The 20,443-nt window shown below is 50.3% G+C and overlaps 4 protein-coding genes across 5 annotated transcripts; 2 read left to right on the top strand and 2 right to left on the bottom strand.

Annotated features, from left to right (window-relative positions):
* Positions 1–3,409: 3,409 nt before the first annotated feature.
* PSME3 (proteasome activator subunit 3) lies at positions 3,410–10,023 on the bottom strand. Its single transcript, XM_075036630.1, has 11 exons — positions 9,871–10,023; positions 9,139–9,171; positions 8,741–8,803; positions 8,144–8,248; positions 7,787–7,835; positions 7,034–7,146; positions 6,427–6,495; positions 6,118–6,185; positions 5,910–5,964; positions 5,566–5,652; positions 3,410–5,061 (listed from the first exon to the last, which is right to left on the bottom strand). The coding sequence occupies exons 1-11, from the start codon at positions 9,910–9,912 to the stop codon at positions 4,981–4,983; spliced, it is 765 nt and encodes a 254-aa protein (XP_074892731.1). The 5' UTR covers positions 9,913–10,023; the 3' UTR covers positions 3,410–4,980.
* A 99-nt stretch (positions 10,024–10,122) lies between these two features.
* On the top strand, positions 10,123–15,010 carry BECN1 (beclin 1). Its single transcript, XM_075036627.1, has 11 exons — positions 10,123–10,366; positions 10,450–10,517; positions 10,610–10,668; positions 11,084–11,174; positions 11,419–11,555; positions 12,074–12,268; positions 12,486–12,632; positions 13,159–13,308; positions 13,394–13,454; positions 13,905–14,047; positions 14,398–15,010. Exons 1-11 carry the CDS (start codon positions 10,240–10,242, stop codon positions 14,564–14,566), a joined length of 1,347 nt encoding a protein of 448 aa, XP_074892728.1. The 5' UTR covers positions 10,123–10,239; the 3' UTR covers positions 14,567–15,010.
* Positions 15,011–15,381: 371 nt separating this feature from the next.
* On the bottom strand, positions 15,382–19,373 carry CNTD1 (cyclin N-terminal domain containing 1). 2 transcript variants are annotated; one of them, XM_075036628.1, is made up of 7 exons: positions 19,071–19,373; positions 18,893–18,968; positions 18,488–18,662; positions 17,810–17,972; positions 17,163–17,307; positions 16,652–16,748; positions 15,382–16,034 (listed from the first exon to the last, which is right to left on the bottom strand). In XM_075036628.1, the coding sequence occupies exons 1-7, from the start codon at positions 19,240–19,242 to the stop codon at positions 15,873–15,875; spliced, it is 990 nt and encodes a 329-aa protein (XP_074892729.1). In that variant the 5' UTR covers positions 19,243–19,373; the 3' UTR covers positions 15,382–15,872. The 2 variants fall into 2 exon arrangements, with proteins under 2 accessions (XP_074892729.1, XP_074892730.1); XM_075036629.1 differs by having other exon boundaries at positions 19,078–19,170.
* Positions 19,374–19,589: 216 nt separating this feature from the next.
* Positions 19,590–20,329, top strand: COA3 (cytochrome c oxidase assembly factor 3). The gene is made up of 2 exons (XM_075036631.1): positions 19,590–19,831; positions 19,912–20,329. The coding sequence occupies exons 1-2, from the start codon at positions 19,630–19,632 to the stop codon at positions 20,022–20,024; spliced, it is 315 nt and encodes a 104-aa protein (XP_074892732.1). The 5' UTR covers positions 19,590–19,629; the 3' UTR covers positions 20,025–20,329.
* Positions 20,330–20,443: the final 114 nt, after the last annotated feature.

Genomic DNA, 20,443 nt, shown 5'->3' with positions numbered 1-20,443 from the left:
GGTAAGCAGAAGGCCACGTTGCCATAGGACTCACTCCATTATCCTCACCACCACTGGCAGCCTTGGCCTTCTTTAGCCCAGGCTGCAGCTGTGCAGGCCAGGGACACACACGTCCACTCTGTGCCAGCACGCGTCATCTCTGCCTCACTGGCCGTTGCGCCAGCAAAGCCTGCAGTGCCACAGCAGTCAATTTACGTGGCCACTGTGCCAGAAGAGGGGCTCACTCTGTGGCACAGACACAAGCAAAGGGGAGAGACAGGACAGATAAGAGGAGAGCCTTAGCTACAGGGGATGCAACAGCTACACGTTTCAGAGGTACCCTGCTCTCATCGACTTTCAATTGGCCTCCAGTGGCAGAATCAGATGCCCCTGAGTAGCCCCAAATTAAGCAAAGAAGCGCCAACTTCCAAGTCAGTCTTTCAATCCATGAAGTCAACAAGGCTTCGAGGATTACCTGGGTTTAGGCTTGAAAGAAAAATTCCCTTTCGGTGTAAGCCTAGAACATGCTATCCATTTCACTCAGAGTGCCGAGAGGAAGCACTGTTACCCCGGTTAAGGTCTAGAGCAGAGCCAGGACATACCTCCTGCCTCCCAGGAATTTAACAAGTGTTCTGCTGCACCACGCACCTACACAGCTGAGCCGAGACTACTGCACGACTCTGCGAGGCTGCATGCAAAATGCTCACATTGACATTTCCTTAAAAAAGTACAAAAAGAGCAGATCGTTCAGTTTTGACTTTGCCTCTTGGTTTTGCATCCCAAGTCCCTAAAAGTCAAGGCACAGGCTGCAATTACAGACGGTCATTTTCTAAGCAGCACAGCAGCAGTTTAAGAGAACTGGATAAACTCCACAGGCCTTGCTGCCCCACAAATCACAACTCAACCCTGCAGCTTTGCCTGGGAGATGTCTGAAAATAAAGTGTGGGAACACTCTTAGTTCTGGGCACATCGGGTGTTTCGAAAAAAAGAGAAACTCTAACCTGTAATGACATCCCCATGAGAAACCAACCCACAGCCCACACCCCAGGTCTGCAGGATACAGATGATGCAAACAAAGCTTTGTGCGCTGCCTTTGCCCCACTACAGGATACGCGCCATGGATGCCATGTCTAATACCACATTATTTAATACCACCCATTTCTGCTGTACTTTTCAAGCTGAGGACTTTTAAAGCCTATGACAAGCAATGCAAGAATCAGCCTGCGCTTTCTGGGAGCTCTGTTTCAGAATAAACAGAACAGCCCTAAATCCATCTCCATCTTGCAGCAGAAATTTCAGGAAGCAGAGTAATTAACTGAGCCTGCAGAGCCAGGAAACCTGTGTCAATACCTTACTGATGAGAAGCAATTGGGGATCTTTAAGGGCCACACATACCACTGAACTGCTTGTGTACCTTCTCCAAAAGAAGCCTGCAGCAGCTTAAAGCTAACCTAGAATTTAAGAAATTACATGTCTCACTAACAGCAGCGTAACTTGTTTATGACCTGTTTAGTGCACATACCTCTTCCCACAACTCAGCTCCCCAGTCTGATTAGCCCATCACCCTGCCCCACACCTAACATGGAGAATTCGCATCCTACCAATGTTTATTTTGGCTACACAGTTCCTTTTAGGTACTGCCCAACAGCACATCTTATATTTGCTAAATTGCCCATGTCTCCCAAACAAAGCAAGGAAGAGAGGAGTTTGCTGGTTTTTGCTCAGACAGAAAGGTAGAGGTGGCAAAAAATAGTCTCTGAAATTTATAGAAACCAAAACCAGAGACAGACAGCTTTTGGCTCAAGGAAACTTGGAGTCAGTGACTGCCAGACAGCTGGGTAAAGAGTACGGTACAGAAACCCCCTTGCCAACAATCCTGACACAGGCGAGTCTTAAGCATACCCCAAGCCAGACCTCAGACTCTGGAAAACTCCCACTCCCATTCTCTCATCTCATAGGGTCAGCTTGTGTAAAACAGAACAGTGGAAATTGCTTGACCCTTACCCATGCCAGCTGCGTTTCTGGCAGTGCTTGCGTCTGCACACAACTGCTGTGCCTTTATTCTCCTCTCAAGGTTTTAACAGTCACTGCATATAAGCTGGGATGTCTCAAGAACCTGTAAATTAGAGCTGTGGCGGCACGCTGCCACTTCTCCCGGAGAGCAAAGCAGAAACCATTGCACTGAGACTGAGGGGTGAAGATCACGGACAATAAACCCTCCCCTGGCTCCTGCAGATGAACCACACTCCCTGCCAACACCCGCCGAGACAACTGTCCTGGATGCTCCGTCCTTCTGCAGGACCGCTGGCGCAAGCCTCTGGGGAGTTCAGTTTCTTCTGGCTGCAGTGAAGAGGAACCCCTTGTGCTGCACCACATCGACCCCTGCCAGCAACAGCCCTTCCTTTGAGCTCTGGCTCCAGCCACCTCGGCCCCCAGTGACCCATTTCCAGCTCGACTCCCACCTTGCCCGGAGCGGCTGGGGCACCTGCAGGACTTTCCCACATGGCAGGCAGCACCGTGGGGCAGACGGCCCTGCGGGAGGCAGGAACCGTCTGTCCGCAAGCAGCTGCTCCTGCTTCTCAGCAGCTGAAGGTTTCGAGGCTGGATGTGCCAGCCAGGAGCCCTGGCCTGTGGCGGCCGCTCCGGGGCCGGGCACCGGCCCCACCTAGCGGCACCCTGCCTGGGAGGGGTGGCTACAGGACAGGACGCTTAGGGAACAGGAGTGCCACTGGGCAGGCCTCTGCACCCCGGGCTGCGGTGCAGTAGACACGGGGGGAAGCGCAACAAAAACGAGGATGATCCCCTGGGGAGAGCAGAGGACGCGTTGGCTGGGGGATTGCAGGGCGGCCGGCGTTTTCCTTTGGTACCAAGAGCGTAGCGGAACATGCGCTGAACACACGCACCAGGTGTGGCCTCCAGGCGCCTGTCCCAGGACAGCGCTGCAGGCACCTGCTTGGCAGAGGTGCAGGAGCAGCCATAGAGCAGGCTGCAGACCCTTCGAGAAACACCATGCAAATCTCTTGCACCTGTTTTAACTGAGACGGCCGGAGTCCCACACGCTGGGTTGAGATGGGATGGATCACATCAGACCCAAGACCGTGGGCCCAATGTAAGGCATACTAAGGAAGAGAAACAACCGACAAAGCAGTGCACAGCAGTTTACAACACAGTCGAAGAGAGGAATGAGGAGAACGCAGGGAAGGAGCAACTGGATGCGAGAAAGGCAGGACCAGAACAGACGTTAACACTGCACAGCCTAAGAGCTCAGTATCACACACAAGGGGCTACCTTAAAAGAATTCCAAGTACCTTATTTTAATTTCTTGACAGGGTAAAAGTTTACATACTTTCATCTGGCAAAGAGAGCCGAACAAATTAAAAGGAATCAATACAAAGAAACACAAGGGGAAGTGCTGCTCCCAGACAGCAGCTAGAACGCAGTTGGTTTGTTACTGAATATTTATTAGCGGGAAGACTAAGAGTTGACTTACTACAAACAACAACAGAAGAGTCTATAGCAAGGGCCAGCGGCCCTCCACACTCTGGGCAAATCCCTGGGAAACCAGCAAGAGACAACATGGCTCTTAGATGTGGAAGCAGAAGAAACAAAAACAAAGTAAAAAAAGAAGGGGAGAAAGTTCATTCCATTTGTCACTGTTGTTACAATGAGGTTAACACAACTATTAAGGCTACTGCACAATAAGAATATACAGGTGTAACAGCGAGACCCAGGAAACAGCGAGGTTCCTGAAACAAATGATTTAACGTTCCCTGAATAGGGGACTTAAGTAGAAATACTATAAATAAGAAAATTCTGGAGCCTGCAGCGTTATGGGCCCACTTGCCACACACAAAAACTGACGCAACACAACCAGTCATTTCCAAAGGGGTTTGTAATGGACCATGAAATGTTCCGGCAGCTTAGGGGAGTCAACAGGCACCCAAGCGTGCCCTTTGCAGGGGAAAGACTACAAGGTCTGCCCTTTGCAGGGGAAAGACTACAAGGTCTGCCACGGTACCAGGTGGGTATCGGCCACCCTCACCCCCAAGCTTCAGCTGTCGCAGCTGGCCTGCTCTGCCCGGGCAGCAGGGAGCACTGCCAGGAGACAGCAGGTCTCAGCCTGACCATGTGCGGAAACTATCAGGACTTTAGTATCGGACCTCCAGCCCCTCCCTTCTCTCAGCCAGGGCAAAAGCATCTCATGCTGAAGGGGCACTAGGACATACGTGAAGTAACATTGGTGGTAGCCAAGAAAGTGGCTCTAGTCAAATCGCAAACAGGAGCACAAGTCACCTGAGCTCACGACCAGCCAGGACAGCAACCAGCCCTAGTTTTCAAGCACCACCTCACGCTCTGCACTGATCTAGCCACAACTGACAAGGCAGAGACAGATGGGGCAGGCTCTGCTGAGTCAGAAGAGAGTCAGAAAAGGAGTGCAGACCGCTCAGCAGCATTGGAGCGTGGCTGCTGCCACCAGCCCAGAAGGGGCAGGTTCCCCTGTCTTTGCAATGGATCAGTGCAGAGCACCGACGGCAGAGGGGCCCAGCTACAACCAGCAGTGGAGAGTGAGCTTCTCTGCCACTGCACCACCACCTGGGCTTGCTCTCGTGCTGAAGACTGTCTGCCCCATTCCCAGAGACCCCAGTGAAGCCTCCAGCCAAGAGATGGGACAGGACAAGGGCTTGGTCTCTAATGTGGTTCCTACTCAGGTAGGAAGAAAGGCATGAAGGAATGTTCCTGCCTGGCTGGTGCTCTCACTCTGCAGTAGCCTCTAGGGCACCCCAAAGCAGCACAGCCTTCTCCTTACCAGTTACTAGAGGGAGGGAGAGCTCCTGAGACCTGAACAAAACCAATCACAAAACTAGGTGAGAATTTCTTTAGAGTTTAACTAAGAATGCGATACTATTTCCAGCCAGTTTCCCATCTCGATAGTCACGTAACAAACCAAGGCAATGACGGTCTTTAGTTGACTGAACAGTTCTCAAGTTCAAACGTTGACACTTAATAGAGGGTCTCAGCGTTGCTGCTCCGAGGCCTCTTTATCTTCTCAATGTTTTTAAGGATCATGTCATGCAAAGTGACCTGCAAAAAGGGAGAACAGGACTCAGACAAGAAGGGTGAAGTCACCCAGTGTTCAGCTTTCACAATGAGCACTGGTTAAAACAGCAGCACAGCTCACCTTGGCACTACCCTCAACCCCTGCATGCAGTCACACACCTAGTTAAGATAAGGGCTTCTTTCAGCCAGACTTTACAGAAGCCACTGCATGTAACACCACAGACAGACTTCTTTACAGACACCAGGAATGGCTTACACTGCATGAAGAGTTTAGGATCACAGGTTCCCACAGAGGTGGAAGGAATATTTTGTGCTAGACTCCTGTGAACACTCAGTTGGAAACACCTGCACCTCTAGGAGGTGGTGGAGGGGCAACAATTGGCTCTTCTCATTAGAGCCGGAGCGGAGACAAGAGGCTTCTTGCCAGGACTAGGTGTGCTCACAGGGAAAGGGGAGAGCAGCAGCAGAATCAAAAGGGCTCTCCACTGCTGTGCAAGGAGCCAGTGCGAGCTCCGGTTTTTCACTTACATATTGATTCCTCAGCTCTGAAATGATCAGGCGCAGACTAATGTACTCCTTCTCATCGATCTCTGTCACTGTGCGGCGGTAGTCCTCCTACAGAGAGCAGACACATAGCTGAGCAGCCTGAGCTCAGCTGTGCCTCCCATACACCAAGTGAAGATCCTACCTTTTACAAAGGAATCCCCCCTTCAGCTTGCTCTCCTCTAATGCAGATGTCCTGCATCCTTGTATGATCCCCTCTTTTCCCTCCCAGGACCCTCAGCTCAAAAAGGACAGCAATGAAGCAGCCCAAAGAGTCCCAAAAAGCAGCAGCACGTAACATGTAAACCTCCACTTCCCTGTTTACTTACCACATGAGGGTACTTAGCTATTTTGGAAACCAACTTTGCTCTTGTGATATAATATCTGGTAGGAAAAGGGAGAGATCAAAGGTCAGATAAATAGCAGCAAGATTTTTTTTCAGGCCCAAGCTGCCCTAGAAAAGCTGGGGGACCTTCCCCAAGCACTTTACTTTCCTCAAGGGGATTCCGAAAAAGAGGTCTGTTCTTGCACACCTACCTAGAAATCTGGTCCAGGTAGGATGCTGCCTCACTCTCCACAGTTCGAAGCTCAGCAACTGTTTCCTCCTGCAGGGAAGACAAGGAAGCCATTAGCTTCATGAGACTGCAGCTGGCCTTCAGGGCTCTGAAAGCAACACATCTCAGCAGTGCCATGTCAATTTCAGGTTTAGGTTTTAAAACCTAAACCAACCCCATGACTGCAGCTGCTGGATACCATCACATGAAAGATTCAGAGGAACCCAAGAGATCCATGTCCCTGAAGCACAGCTCTCTCCTACAGCAGGGCACAGAGCCAGTGGTGCCTTACCTGAATAGAAACACCAAAGTTGTTTCCATCTTCTATCCTGGGGATGAGAAGCTGCACCCACATTTTGACCTGTGTTGGAGCAATCACAACACTGATCAATGCCAACATCTCCACAGAGACCTCTCTCAAACGTTTTACCAAAAGTCCCCCAGGACCCTGCCTTTGCCACGCAGTTCATGATAAACTCCTGCAAGTCCTTCACGCTCATGCAACACTTCTGAGGAGATCATTTCCCACATGGCTGGCATGCCACACAAGCCAGCACAAGCACAGCTTCTCATGGGAAGCTCTCCTGACTGTGCCACAGAAGCTCGCAGCAGGGGTCTGTGACTGTGCAAAAGAAGAGTGAAGAAAAGCCTCAAGTAAGGAGCTGGTATAACAGTCATAATCCTCCTTCAGGAGGTGAACTGCAGAGCTCCTTGAGGACTCGGAAAAACGTTATTTCCCTACACCTAACTCCTAGCCACTTTTAGACGCTGCAGTACGAATCCTGCCTTTCCTCATCTACAGAATACAGAGGGGCCTGCTCCTTCCACTCAGAGCAGCTTTGCCTCTCCAGGAGCAAAAGCATCCTACTGTCTCTACTTGCTCCAGCGCTTATACCCACCGTATTACACTTCTCAATAAGCAGCCTGATTTCTGGTTTCACTTTCTCAATAATGTCCACCAACTGCTGGTTGCTCTTCAGCATCCCATTGGGCATCACAAACACTTTGGTACCTAGCAGCAGAGAAGAAAAACACCTCGCATCAGCGACACGTAGGAACAGCTGCGCCAGAGGATCAGACCGAAGGTCCACCTGAGCGTCTTATCTCCCGCAAAGGCTAGCAGTGGACACTGAGCCAGGCTATAGCTAACCTGTGGGGAAGGGGAAATTTGACATGGGATAACAGCAGTTACCACAAAGGAAGGAAGGAAAAGAGAAAACACGGAGCAGAGACGAGAGCTGAAGAACTCTAGGCTGCTGAGGCTGGGCACAAAGGATTTTCCTGATGCACGTGTATGAGCTGTTTCTTTCTGCCTCAGCTTAATCCAAAGCCTGGTATCTTCCTCCAGACAAGGAGAGCTTTCAGCACAGAGCCACAGGGAGATCAGCTGCCTCTGTCAGCAGGCCAAGCTCAAGCCAGTATTACTTATGTCTATCAGAGTAGTCCTAATTATGCTTCTAAGAGCTGGAACCTGACTCCTCCACAACAGAACATCCATAGCTCAGGCTCTGAGAGGTTGTGGGGAGAGGCCTGCATGAGCAGCAGCTGCTGTCAAGACAGGGCAAGTGGGGTTCATGTGACTTCATATCCCTATGGCACAGTGCACTGGTTCAGGGGGCAGGCAGCAACACAAGAGACTTGGGGACTCTTACCCTGAAAGGTCTCTTCGCGGTCTTCCAGCTTCCTCTTTTTCATATTTGGCTAAAATATACAAAATGTTTTACTCACAAACTAGTCGTAAGCTTTAACAGTGTTGCAAAGGAAATAAGGAAAACTTTAGAGCCTCTGCCACGCTCCTGGTTTCTAAGCATCCTTCTTTAAAAACAAAGGAGGACTGCAGAGCACAGCATTACCTCTAGCAGACTTCCCAGGCCTGAGAGACCAATTCCTAAAAGCCTTTGGGAGACCCATAGCCTGTTATTAAATAAGAATATCCTACTCCAGCACAGAGCAAGCCATGCAGCTTTAATTAACAGAAGTAGGGATCACCGCCAAGAGAGTAACCTTACCCCGTCCAGTCCATCATGGCTGTTTGTGAGAAGAATTGGGTCAGGCACTGGGAGGTTCATGTCCGAATGGATCTGAGTGAGATCATGAATATTCAGGATAGGCTCCTGGAAAATAAAGCAGATTTGTTATTTAATTATGAACTAACAAATTCTGTCACACCAAACACAATGAAAAGACAAAAGATTCAGACCTCCCTCTTATCCAACTATAAAATAAAGACGGATGAAAAACAAGTCTAACAATAGGCCTGTGATGAGACCTCCCTCCACCCAAGAACAGTGTGCCAGCTCCAGACTGTGATCAAAGCTATCAACTGTCTGCAACGCTGGAGTCCCTGTGAGACTACAGCATCGTGAAGGACAGCCCGAAGTTGCCAAATACGTAAAAAAGATAAATGTGACAATCACGCAAAGAAAACTGAAAAAGGAAGCACCCCCTTCTAGAGCTAACAGCGCTCAAATGCACGCAAGCAACTGAGCCACTACTTTGTAATGAGACGAAATACAGAAGAAAATACACAGGACGAGACCCACCACATCACTTTCAACACGTGGCTTGAAAATGAAAGAGTATACATAGGACAACATACACCTTACCTTAAGGAACCCATCGAGTTCTAACAGCTTCTTTGGGAAAAAGTTTGCCACAAGGTCTTCAGCCTGAGAGAGAAAGAAAGAACAGATGACGACACGAAACAACGCCGCAAGGTTCCCACTAGCAGGCAAGAACACTGGGGAAATCAACTGTCCAAAGGCGGGAGACAGGAGAGAACAAAAGTTCTGCCTGCTGCCAACCGTCATGCAAAGCCAAGGTGAGAAGATGTCAGGAGAGCCATGAGGCTACGTAACCTCACTCCAGTTGGTGACTGATGCCCTGAGTGCTGCTAAGCTTCCAGGAGAGGCTCAAATTGCAATCGGGTCTGTGAGAAAGATACGGCCGAATGGCCTCTTTCCCGTCCTATGATGTTCTGGGCCAGCGGCAGAGGGATACTCACCTCGCTCGTGATCCGCTCCCTGAAGGAGTCAACCTGTGGAAGGAAAAAAGCAACAGTTCAGACTCACTCTCAAAAAGCAGGGCTCCATGCAAGCCAAGCGCTGCGCCCCGCAGCTGTGGGGTTCAGCTACGGCCTGAACGCAGGCTCTCTCAGGGAACAGCTCCCGTCCTCGGAGGAAACGCCCGAGGACTGGAAGAGCCTACAAACACCGAGCGGCAGCTGCCCGTCCGCCTCGCCTGCACGGGCCAGACTCGGAAGGACGATCCGGAAGCGCGAGGGAAGGCGCAGAGCGATGGCGGGGAACGGCGAGCCGAGCGGCTCCCGCCGGGCCGGCCGCGGCACGGGAAGGAAGAGCCACCGGGCCGCACACGCCCAGCCCGCGCCGGGGCCAGCGGCCACCCTTCGCCAGGGAGCCGGCCGCCCGGGGGGCGTCCGCGGGGGAGCCCCGTCCCCGCCCTCCCGGCGCTCCTGCGGAGCCGCGGCGGCCGGGCCCGCGGGGGCGGCGGCACTGGGGGGGGCGGGCAGAGCCCGGCGGTTGTACCGCGCGGGCCGCAGCTCGGCGGCCGCCGCCGCGACCAACGACCGGGGCGAAACGGCCGGGCGGCGCCCCGGGGCGGCCCCGAGCCCGCCCCGCCCCGAGGCCCGAGCCGGGCCAGCCCAGCCCGACGGGGCCGCGAGGCGACAGGCCGCCGAGGCGGCGGCGGGGCAGGGCGGGCCGCGCGGAGGGCGCACCTTGAGCTTCACCTCCGGGTCCACCTTGAGCAGCGAGGCCATGGCGGCGGCGGGCGGGTCCGGGTCTCGCTCTGGCGCGGGGCCGCGCTGCCGCCTGCCCCACCACCGGCGTCGCCGCCACCGGAACTGACCTCACGCGGCGCGCCCGCCAATGCCGCGCGCGCCCCGCCGCCCGCGTGACCCTCCCTCCGCGCGCACGCGCCGCCGGGGTCCTGGCCGCTCACACGGCCGGGCGGGGCGGGGCGGAGAGAAAATGGCCGCCGCGGCCCCTACACCCCTGCCAGGACCGTGCCCCCGCCGCCCGCGTCACATCCGTCGCGGGGCGATGGCGGAGCGGAGCCCGGCGGCGCGGCGGGGCTGAGCGGCGGCATGGAGGGGAGCCGGCCGCCCGCCTGCACCACGCAGGTCAGCTTCGTCTGCCAGCGCTGCAGCCAGCCGCTGAAGCTCGACACCTCCTTCAAGATCCTCGACCGCCTCACCATCCAGGAGCTCACCGGTACCGGCGGGGCGGGGGGGCGGGGGCCCGGCACCGGGGCGGGGGCCCAGGCCCGGGCCCGGGTGACGCCTCCTCTCCCGCAGCCCCGCTGCTGTCCGCCGCCCCTGCCCGGCCCGGGGACGCGCACGAAGAGGAGAGCACCCTGACGGAGGTACGGCGGGGTCGGGCGCGGCGGCGGGCCCCCCAGCACCCCCCCCACCCCCCAGGCCCCGGCGCCGGTGACCGCGTCCCCTTGCCCCGCAGGAAGCCTTCGCCGAGAACCGGCAGGATGGCGTCTCCAGGAGGTTCATCCCGCCAGCCAGGTACGGCCGCCGCCGCGCTCCCGCCAGGCCGAGCCGGTGCTGAGGGGCTGCCCGGGGTAGGCCCCCCCCCGGCCCCGCGGGGCACCGCCGCTGCCGGCAGAGCGCTCGTCAGCGCTGCACTTCGTGACCCGTTTCCGTGACCCCCTTAGACCTTCCCCCGAGGGATCCCCCTCCGCGGGTGGCCGGCGCAGCATGTAAACGTGCGATATTTGGGACGCTGGTTATTAGCTGCGGGTTAACCCCAAGGGCTGTCCCCATAGAGCTCCTCTCAAACGCAGGCTCCCCCGCCCATCTGCAAGTACATCTTGCATGTTCTTCCTTTCCGACTCTTGAGCTAGTCTCAAATTGAAGTCTAGCGCTAGACCCGGCTCCCCGAGGCCCTCGGCACTCAACTCTCAATAAAACTCTTTCCAAGAATGATGTCAACAGAAAGTGCCAACAGTTTCACGCTGATCGGAGAGGCATCAGATGGCGGCACGATGGAAAACCTCAGCCGGAGACTGAAGGCAAGTTTTACGTGAGCTGGTAAACTCACTAGATGCTCTCCAAGATTAAACTGCAAAGTTTCCCATAGCACTGGCCTCCCAGTATTTTTGTGGGTGAGTAGTTCAGTAAAGCTGGCTTATTTTAAATCAAGATTTGACCTGCAAAAAATACTGTGCCAATTGAAGAAGCACAAGCCCGCCTGTTGGAAACCAGCTGGCAGCTGCCTGTGGCTTCACCTGAGCTAATGGTGAACTCTTCCTGCAGGTCACCGGCGACCTCTTTGACATTATGTCTGGGCAGACAGATGTGGATCACCCTCTGTGTGAGGAATGCACAGACACTCTGCTAGACCAACTAGACACCCAGCTTAACATCACAGAGAATGAGTGCCAGAACTACAAGTGAGTGAGTGATCTGCAGGTCATCTGAGACCAAGTTGCTTTAGGTTGAAGCCTAGGGAAAGAATACAGCCTTGATTCGGCTTTCCGTGATCAGTAGGAGATGTCCCTGAGTTCAGCGCTTGGGGTTTTCTTTGTCTGAATGAGATGAAAAACTTTGAGGGTCCTGTGGTACACAGCTTCACCAGCTGAAGTCTGTGAGCCCATCGGAATGAATGATACCACCTGCCCGTAGCGCCTGCGTGGCAGCATTCCTGTGCAATCGAGGGCTTCACAGAGATGGTTACTGACAGGCAGCAACAGACCCTGGGTCACCATCTCGCTCCCCTGTTCTCCTGGGTGAGTTCCTGACTCACAGTGCAGGATCAACGCAGAGGGCTCGGGATTAACGAGAGGTGCATGTGAGATCAGAGCCCCTGCTTGCATTTCTGCTCACACCTGCAGGCTGTCGTGGAACCGGGGACTGTTGGCGGGGGGGTTCCCAGGATCCCAGTTTTGGTAATCCTGTCACTCTCCTTTAGGAGATGTCTGGAGATACTGGAACAAATGAATGAGGACGATAAGGAGAAACTGCAAACAGAACTGAAAGAACTTGCACTGGAGGAAGAGCAACTGATTCAGGAGCTAGAGGATGTTGAGAAGAACCGCAAGATTGTGGCTGAAGACTTTGAGAGAGTCAGAGCAGAGGCAGAGCGGCTGGAGCAGGAAGAAGCTCAGTGAGTGAACTACAACTGCAGGTTATGCCCGGGTTTTTAGGTAACAGATAAATGAGATTATAATGTGGAGAAACCTGTAAATAATGCCCAAATATGAGTGGCTTGTTCTTTGCAAAATTGAAGTTGGCTAGACCAAAGAAACCTAGTATACTGTGTGAGCAATCACTTCTCTGTAAAAGGTTGCACTCAGCAGTTCTTGACTTGCTTTTATTAAAAGGTATCAGAAAGAATACTGTGAATTCAAGAGGCAACAATTGGAGTTGGATGATGAGCTGAAAAGTGTGGACAACCAAATGCGCTATGCCCAGATGCAGTTGGATAAATTAAAGAAAACCAACGTGTTCAATGCAACCTTTCACATCTGGTAACGTAGACGCTGGAATGTTGCGTTAGTTTGCTAAGAATCTGCAACGTAGGGCTGTTAAAGTAATACTGCGTTTGAGAGGAAAGGTGCTAGTCAAGTTATAGTTAGCCCACAACAAAGCAACTGGTCATGGCTCCCAACAGCATCAGCTGAGAGAGGTTTGTGACGCTGTGCAGATGTCAGAGTAGACTGTGAAATGGCTCTTCCACTGACCCTGTTAACAAACTGGGACCTACTCTGCTAGCCAACGGTAATGCTCTAATGTCAGGCATTACAGAACAGGTAGCTCAGGGGGTTTGGGTGTTTGGTTGGGGATTTTTGTTGTGGGGTTTTTTTTTTGTTTTTTTTTTTAATTAACTCTGTCATAAGAAGAGAACAAGTGGTTGGTATTTATATACGCTTTTTAACTAGAGCCCCCAAACCCTCCTTTTGCTTGGTTAGCAGTGTGCATTCTGTAACTGTTAGGTTTGCATGCTAGAAGCTGTTCCTGCCCCAGTGTGCTTATTTATAATTCCTCTTATCGCAGGCACAGTGGTCAGTTTGGCACGATAAATAACTTCAGACTTGGCCGTCTCCCCAGCGTTCCTGTAGAATGGAATGAGATCAACGCTGCCTGGGGGCAGACTGTGCTGTTGCTACATGCCCTTGCTAACAAAATGGGCCTGAAGTTTCAAAGGTATATGCAATATAATACACATTTCATTTATGGCTCGGATAAAGGCAGTTAGACTCACCTGCCTGTGAATTGTATCTCCTTTCAGATACCGTCTTGTACCATATGGCAACCACTCGTATTTAGAGTCCCTCACAGACAAATCAAAGGTAAGAGATCCTACACAAATTGGAGGACACTGACCTTGAATGCCACAGTGCCCTGGTCACGCTGGGGGATGCAGAAGACAAGCTCAGCTCTTTATGAATTTATGGTACAGGAGAGCTAGCTGCCCTGACTTCTCCAACATAATAATCTCACTCCATATCCTATATCAAGCCACACGTTCTGCTGTCTAGTAGCATTAAAACCAACAGGACTCTTGAACTCTACACTGCAGCTGGCCAGAGGAAGATAGCATGATTTGGGATGATTGTTGGTGATTAGGAACCCAAGCCTGCATGCGGTAGACACTTACCACAAAAGAAGTCACACTTATGTGCCACAAAGCGTTTCTAAGCATCCTGTGACAAAGTTAAGCCTCGCACAACACTGAAGAGCTGCAGTGACCATATCTAAAATGGAGTGCCTGGGGTGCCTGAAATGAATCTCTTTTCCAGGAGCTCCCCTTGTACTGTTCTGGAGGCCTAAGGTTCTTCTGGGACAATAAGTTTGATCATGCAATGGTGGCTTTCCTGGACTGTGTGCAGCAATTTAAAGAGGAAGTGGAAAAAGGCGAAACTCGGTTTTGCTTGCCGTATAGGTGAGTGTTGCTATGTAACATGTCAAATTAACACCTCATATGCTGTCCCGAACAGCGCTAACTGACCTCTGAACCAGTCTACAGCACTGCTTGCTGTTTCAGTCCTGTCTTTCTAGAATCATCCCGTGTTCTTTATAATATGCAGGATTACCACATTTGCTCTTAGTTTAACTGAAATCTAAAACAAGTTCCTCAGGTGAAGACCTGAGGCTTGCTAGATTTCCTTTAAAAACAAAGTATTCTTACACAGAATAATATGAATGTCAGATTTCAATTTTAGTACTTGACATCATACTGAGATTAAATGCTTGCAATAGTAATGCACTAATAAAACTTTGTGTGTGATACAGGATGGACGTGGAGAAAGGAAAGATTGAAGATACAGGTGGCAGTGGTGGATCTTACTCTATTAAAACACAATTTAACTCTGAGGAGCAATGGACAAAAGCACTAAAATTCATGTTAACTAACCTGAAGTGGGGTCTTGCCTGGGTCTCATCCCAATTCTATAACAAGTAACCATGTAAAGAACTTGTCCTGGCAGCTGTAGAGTGTCTGCATTTCATTGGAGAAAGTCAAATTAAGATGTCTCTTAATATTAACCAGTACAAAATGTTTACAATACCAAAAATCCACAAGACACTTTATTTAGAATACCATTATTACAAGTAGTATATAGAAAAGCAATATGTAAAGTTATATCATTGAGCTGAACAGAATAAAAAAAAATTAGCTATTAAATAGATGCTAAACTGGTACTTTTGGGGTTTGTAGATACGCTTATAAATTACTGTTGAACTTCAAAACACCAGTGAGTTTGATACAACTCTGTTACAGCTTAACACACAAGTTAGAAAAACAAAATGTTACAAACACAGGGAATAACAAAGAAGAACTCAGTGAAGCTCTGCTTGGTCATTAAAGAGTAACTACAGTTTGAAATAAAGTATTTTCTAAGTCATATCAGCACTTCTGTGTGTCACTAACTTAAGCTTTGATCCTGTTTAGAATACTGTTAGCTATGATGGTATTAACTACTTTTAATACTTCCTGTAGCCTGTTCTTGCAGAGAGGTGCACTGAATAAATAATAAAACACTATTCTACACAAAGAGTGCTTTCATCTAGCATATGCCAGGCACAGCATAAACAGCCCCAGGCACTTACAGGGACGCGCTGAACAGGCACCTGCTGTCACAACAATTGCATTGCTTTCAAAACTGGTGGGATTCTGTCCTTTTCACAGCACTGGTCAACTAACTGGCTGTCATAAGGTAAAAGCAAACAGGCTCTGAGCCCTGGCAAAGAGGGAACACAGTAACAAGCAGCCTGGCTGCAGCAGGCTGCCTGACAGTAATTTCTTAAAAAGCAGTAAGCAGAGAAAGAAAGTACAGCCCTGTTTGTAATGACTGAGCATGCGAGCTGCTTCTAGCCAAACTGATTACCAAGCAGAATACCATGCACATTAACGCCTTTTCAAAACATGACACTTCTTAGAGTTATCTCTTTATTCAAAGGAAACTTCTATTCATAACTTAGAAGATGTAGCCCTTACAATAATTTTTTTGGTGCTGAAAGAGGTATTTCTAAGTGCTGCTTTCCTCCCATGTGCCTCCCATCACAGCACTAGTGCGTTGCCTGAAAGGACGAGCTTTTCTAGTTAACACGTAACATACAAAATGTTACAGAACACCTGGTGCTCAAAACTGAAAGTAAACCCAAATTGCGTTGGGTTCCCTGTGCAGTATTGCAGAAGATGGACTATTACCAGCAGCGTAACAGTTTGCTACTGATATGCTAGCGACTGGCCGTAGGAGATGATAGTTCTATTTAAGAGGCATAAGTCTGTTCTCTGGAGCTTTTGTTCCACAGTTCCTATAGCGCTGCTTTGGAGTGGTACTGCCAATGATGTGTTTCAGTACTGCGTAAGAAAATTCTAAGATACTTTGTGAAGTAATGCCAGTGATACAGTTTAAATGCTCCACAACCTTAAAAAAAACAAACAACAACTTACTTACAGTGCCTGAAGAGACATTAGTTTACAGACATACTTCTTCATCCTCCAAATCTAATGAGAATAATAGTGCTCCATGGGTGCACTTCAACAAAAGTTGAAGCCTCTTGGTATGTTTTTTTATTTGGTTGGTTTTTTGTTTACTTGCTTTGCGGTGGTTTTTTTCTGTTTTGTTCTTTTTTTTTTAAATTTAATTGCTTCTACTAAAGAAGTAAAATGAAAAAGCTGCTATCTGTAATAGGTTATTTGTTACAGTATTCAGTACCAGTTTGGGCAGAAAGTTGTCCCATGGGATTGCTTCTCCAGCTGTCAATGAAACGATGTCTGTGGGGAATTGTTCTGGCTATAAAGAAGCTGAAGCGTGAGGATACACTCACACTAGCGCAAGCACAAGCCTTCCTGCGGAATTGCCCGTGTACCCTCGTAACGCTTTTACAAAAGTACACACGCTTCCTGCTAAAAAACCTGAAAGGTGTCACCTCCCTCATGCTATTCCCAGTAGGGTCCACCTGTCTTCTTGCTGTGCTTAAACATATAAACAACCTTCGCATTTTTTTCTTGTAGAGCCAATGCGTTTAGAAGTGACTGTACCTGCTTCCAATGCCCAGGGTTTAGTATGAACACGCTTGTGCTGATGATTCCAACAGCCAAGAGCATGAAATCTTCCTTTACTGTCAAAAACTTTGCTCTGCAGAATTAAAAGCATCTTCTGGTGTAAAATGATGCTAGCGTTAAGTTCAAAAGCACCTACTTCTGTAATCGCTGTACAGCCTACAGACGTGTTAGCTTATTCGGCCTTTCAGTCCAATAAAGCCTGATACTTTTAAGTTTAATTGGCAGTGCTAAAGCACTATGATTTCTACTAAAGATTTCTACGATTAAGTTAAACACTTTCCTAGCTTGCCCCTAAAGCAAATGTGGTGAAGCATGTTGCTTTGAACTGGTATATTAAGATCAATAAAGCTGAAAGCCCCTCAAATTAAAATTTTTTCAAACATGCCCAAAAAATGGCATAATGGGAATTATGCTACTATTTCTTAGGTTTTTTTAGGGTTTTAATTTCAAATAGTTATTTTAAGCAATAGTCACACAAGCTACTTACACCTGCAGTTTGCTCGGTGTTGAATTTTCAATGGCAATCTTCAACAAAGTGTCATAGATGGTATCTCTTGTAAGATAGGAGAAGTCTAGTAATTGCATACACATCTGATGTAATGGTTTTGCAGGAAGCAGGCAGCCGTTGTGTCCTAGCACAGAGATTGTACATTATCAGACATGCATTTTAAGTCATTAAACTGAATTAGAAAGAAGTGCTAGTTACTGTTAAGTGAGGGATGAAGATTTCTGGTGACAACTGCCCTTTGTTTCTGAATGCCACAGGCCTTCTCATGCCATAGGCTTTCTCAATCTCAGGATAATTTCACTCATTCTGAAACTGAGGTTGTCAGACCTGGGCCAAAAAAATGGCAAGTCATTGGAGAAAATGTGGCCTTACACTAGGTTTTGGGGGTTTTACACTCTTAATCTTTTACTGAATGAGTCACGACTGGCTGTCCAACAACATTCATCAGATTCTACTAAGGACAGAGTTCTCATTCAAAAAGTAAAGTCCTGGACAATCTGAAATGTTTCACTTGCCATCACAGTATGCAAAAATCTGTAGTATGAGACATTTTGGTTCAGATCAGTAATAGCTCTATTACGCTTTTAAAAAAATTCTTTCCCATTCTGTCCTATTAATACTTTTACCTAAAACCTCTAAAAGCAATTCCACGTAAGCCAAAGGAGTTGACATGTTGATCTGGAAATGCAGAGTTTTTAAAACGGTGAGCTCCGACTCAAGCAATTCCTGTTTAGTGTATGAGTATTTTAAGGATTGCAGGAATTTTAAAGCTGTGTCACTGTTAACTATCTGAAGAGGAAAAAAAAAGACAAGTTATTTTCTAGGCAAGAAGGCACTTGCTAAGAACAAAGGACTTTCTTGTTTTACTCCTTCCACTGAATTTAAGCATAAGCCACCGCAGTGGTGATGCTGCCCACTAACCCAGTTCTCTAACTTGTCTTTTAAGCTGGCACGAGAAATACAGCTCAGACCTTCTTTACTGCAGGTTTCCTCTACTCCACAAACCTTCCCTAGACAGGGGTGAACCCTCTGTAGCCATACAATTTTCGACAACCACAGACTGAGTTTTCCCACTACCTGTACTTTTTTCCCCTAGTACTGGGAACATTTCCTGACAAATTGTTATTTGATGAGTGACAACTAACATGCCCTAAATGGAAGGGATTTAGGTCTCCAATATCCTTTGCATTTCATTATCGCTATTGTCTTTCAAAGAGGAAATCTACTTTTTAAGAGAAATTAATATACTACATAATTTACTACACTGCTAAAAAATGGTATAAGAAAAGGTTTAGCTGGCTTACATTATAGTGTAAGGAAAGTTTGCTTGCAAGCTGGATGCACGACACAAGTCGCAGGACAAACGTGTTGTATATCTGATCTTTCAGAGAGCTCCAGCTGCTCCCTTGTCCTTGTTCACGACTTTTAACGTTCTCTCTGGAGGACTTACAGATGTGTTCTACTTGCTTGATCATAAACCTACAAAACCCACAATTGCTCAGAAAACAGTTCTCTGCTGCTAAGAAAATCAGTTCTGCATGTACTCAGAATATACAGATAGGTATTAATTTGAACTAAATGAGTAAAGAGCCAAAGCTCTAGACATGCAAAAAACATTATGCACAGTTTGAACGAGTGGTATGGAACACGCACAGCGTAACCATGTGAGAGAAATGAGAAATGCACCAAGCATTCAGGACATTTATTACCTTTCAAGTAACTCCACTGCTTGGTATGTTGCCGATTGGTCCAAGTGCCATTTTTCAGACAAAAGGAATATAAATTCTGCAAAAAAGCACAACAGTCATTCATTTCAGTCAACTGAAGCTAATCATACAGCTATTAACCACCTCAAGAGTTAGCTGTAGTTGAGGAAAGGAGCCTCACCCACGACCTGGGTCTCTTTGAAGCATCCGGCCCGATCCGACAGTTTGCTCAGGTACTGTTCATTTTCCGTGGCCAAATGGATCAACGTATCCTCAATAACCTCAGGAGCAACCTCGCCGAAGACGGGGCCTGGGTCACAGCACCGGGATGCCACTTGCGCCTGGGACCCCATCCAGCAGTTCAGCTCAGGAACCTTAAGGATAACAATTAACTTCGGCGGCACCCCAGCGCTTCGTCACCGCCGGCGGGGAGGGGCCCCGGGGCCCAAGAGGCGCAGCCGGGCAGCCGTGGCCCCTCGGCGGTGACGCCGCTCCCGCGACGGGGCCGCCACGACCCCACCTTGGCGCCTTCCTGGTCACGGGGCCCCGGCCGGCCAATCAGAGTGCGCCTCCGCCGCGCGCCGGGCCTCACAGCCAACCGCTCGACGCCCCGCTCCCGCCGCCGCCGCTGCGCTAGCGAGCCTGCGTTGCCCGCGCCCTTCCGATTGGATGCGCCCTCCCGCCCCGCCCCTTTTCCGGAAGTGACGTCGCCGCACCGTGCGGAAGCGGCGGCGGGGAAGATGGCGGCGCCGGGGGAGCCGGGCGGGGAGGCGGCGTTCGCGCGGCGCATCGACCCGGTGCGGGAGCCGGGGCTCAGCCCCGAGCAGCGCCTTTTCATGGCGCAGGTGGAGCGCGCCCAGCGCCAGCGGGCTCTGCAGCGGCGGCTCCGCAGCCGCAACGCGCTGCTGGCGCTCGGCATCGGCGCGGTGACGTTTGGCATCTGTATCCTCCGGGACCGGGGCGGGGCCGGGGGGGGGCGCGCCGGGGCTGCGCCCGCTCTTTTCCTTAACATCCCCCCCCAGACGGCTACACCTTCTACTCGGTGTCGCAGGAACGGTTCCTGGACGAGCTGGAGCAGGAGGCAGAGGCGGCGCGGGCGCGGGCCCAGGCGCGGGCTGAGAGCGCAGCGAGCTGAGTGTGGAGGGCCCGGCCCAGACCCGGTAAACCCCGTGAGTGCGCTGCAGCCCCCGCGGGGCAGGACGGGCCTGGAGCACAGGGGATGCGCCTGGCCCTGAGCACGGGGCAGCTGCCTTTACAGGGGTCTGGGCCTGCACGGCGCTCAGTGCACTGGGGTGGCTCCCCTGCAGGCAGGGCTTCCTCCCCTGCAGGCAGCCACCTTTGTCCTGGAGAGCGAACAGGGTCTTTGCCAGGAACTTGTTCCTGGGAAGGGCAGGGGTGCCCAGGTGCCCGTCGCTTTCCACAATAAATACCCTGTCTGGAGACTGCGTCAGCGCCTGTTGTTAAACAGCTGGTGGCCAGAGTCCAGCTCAGGATCTTAATACTCACTCAGGTGTCTGCTGAGATAAAGCAACTTTCTATTTTCCTCTTTATCAT

This window comes from Buteo buteo, chromosome 9 (genome assembly GCF_964188355.1).
Source record: "Buteo buteo chromosome 9, bButBut1.hap1.1, whole genome shotgun sequence".
NCBI classification, from domain to species: domain Eukaryota; kingdom Metazoa; phylum Chordata; class Aves; order Accipitriformes; family Accipitridae; genus Buteo; species Buteo buteo.
This window is presented reverse-complemented; position numbering and strand designations above follow the sequence as displayed.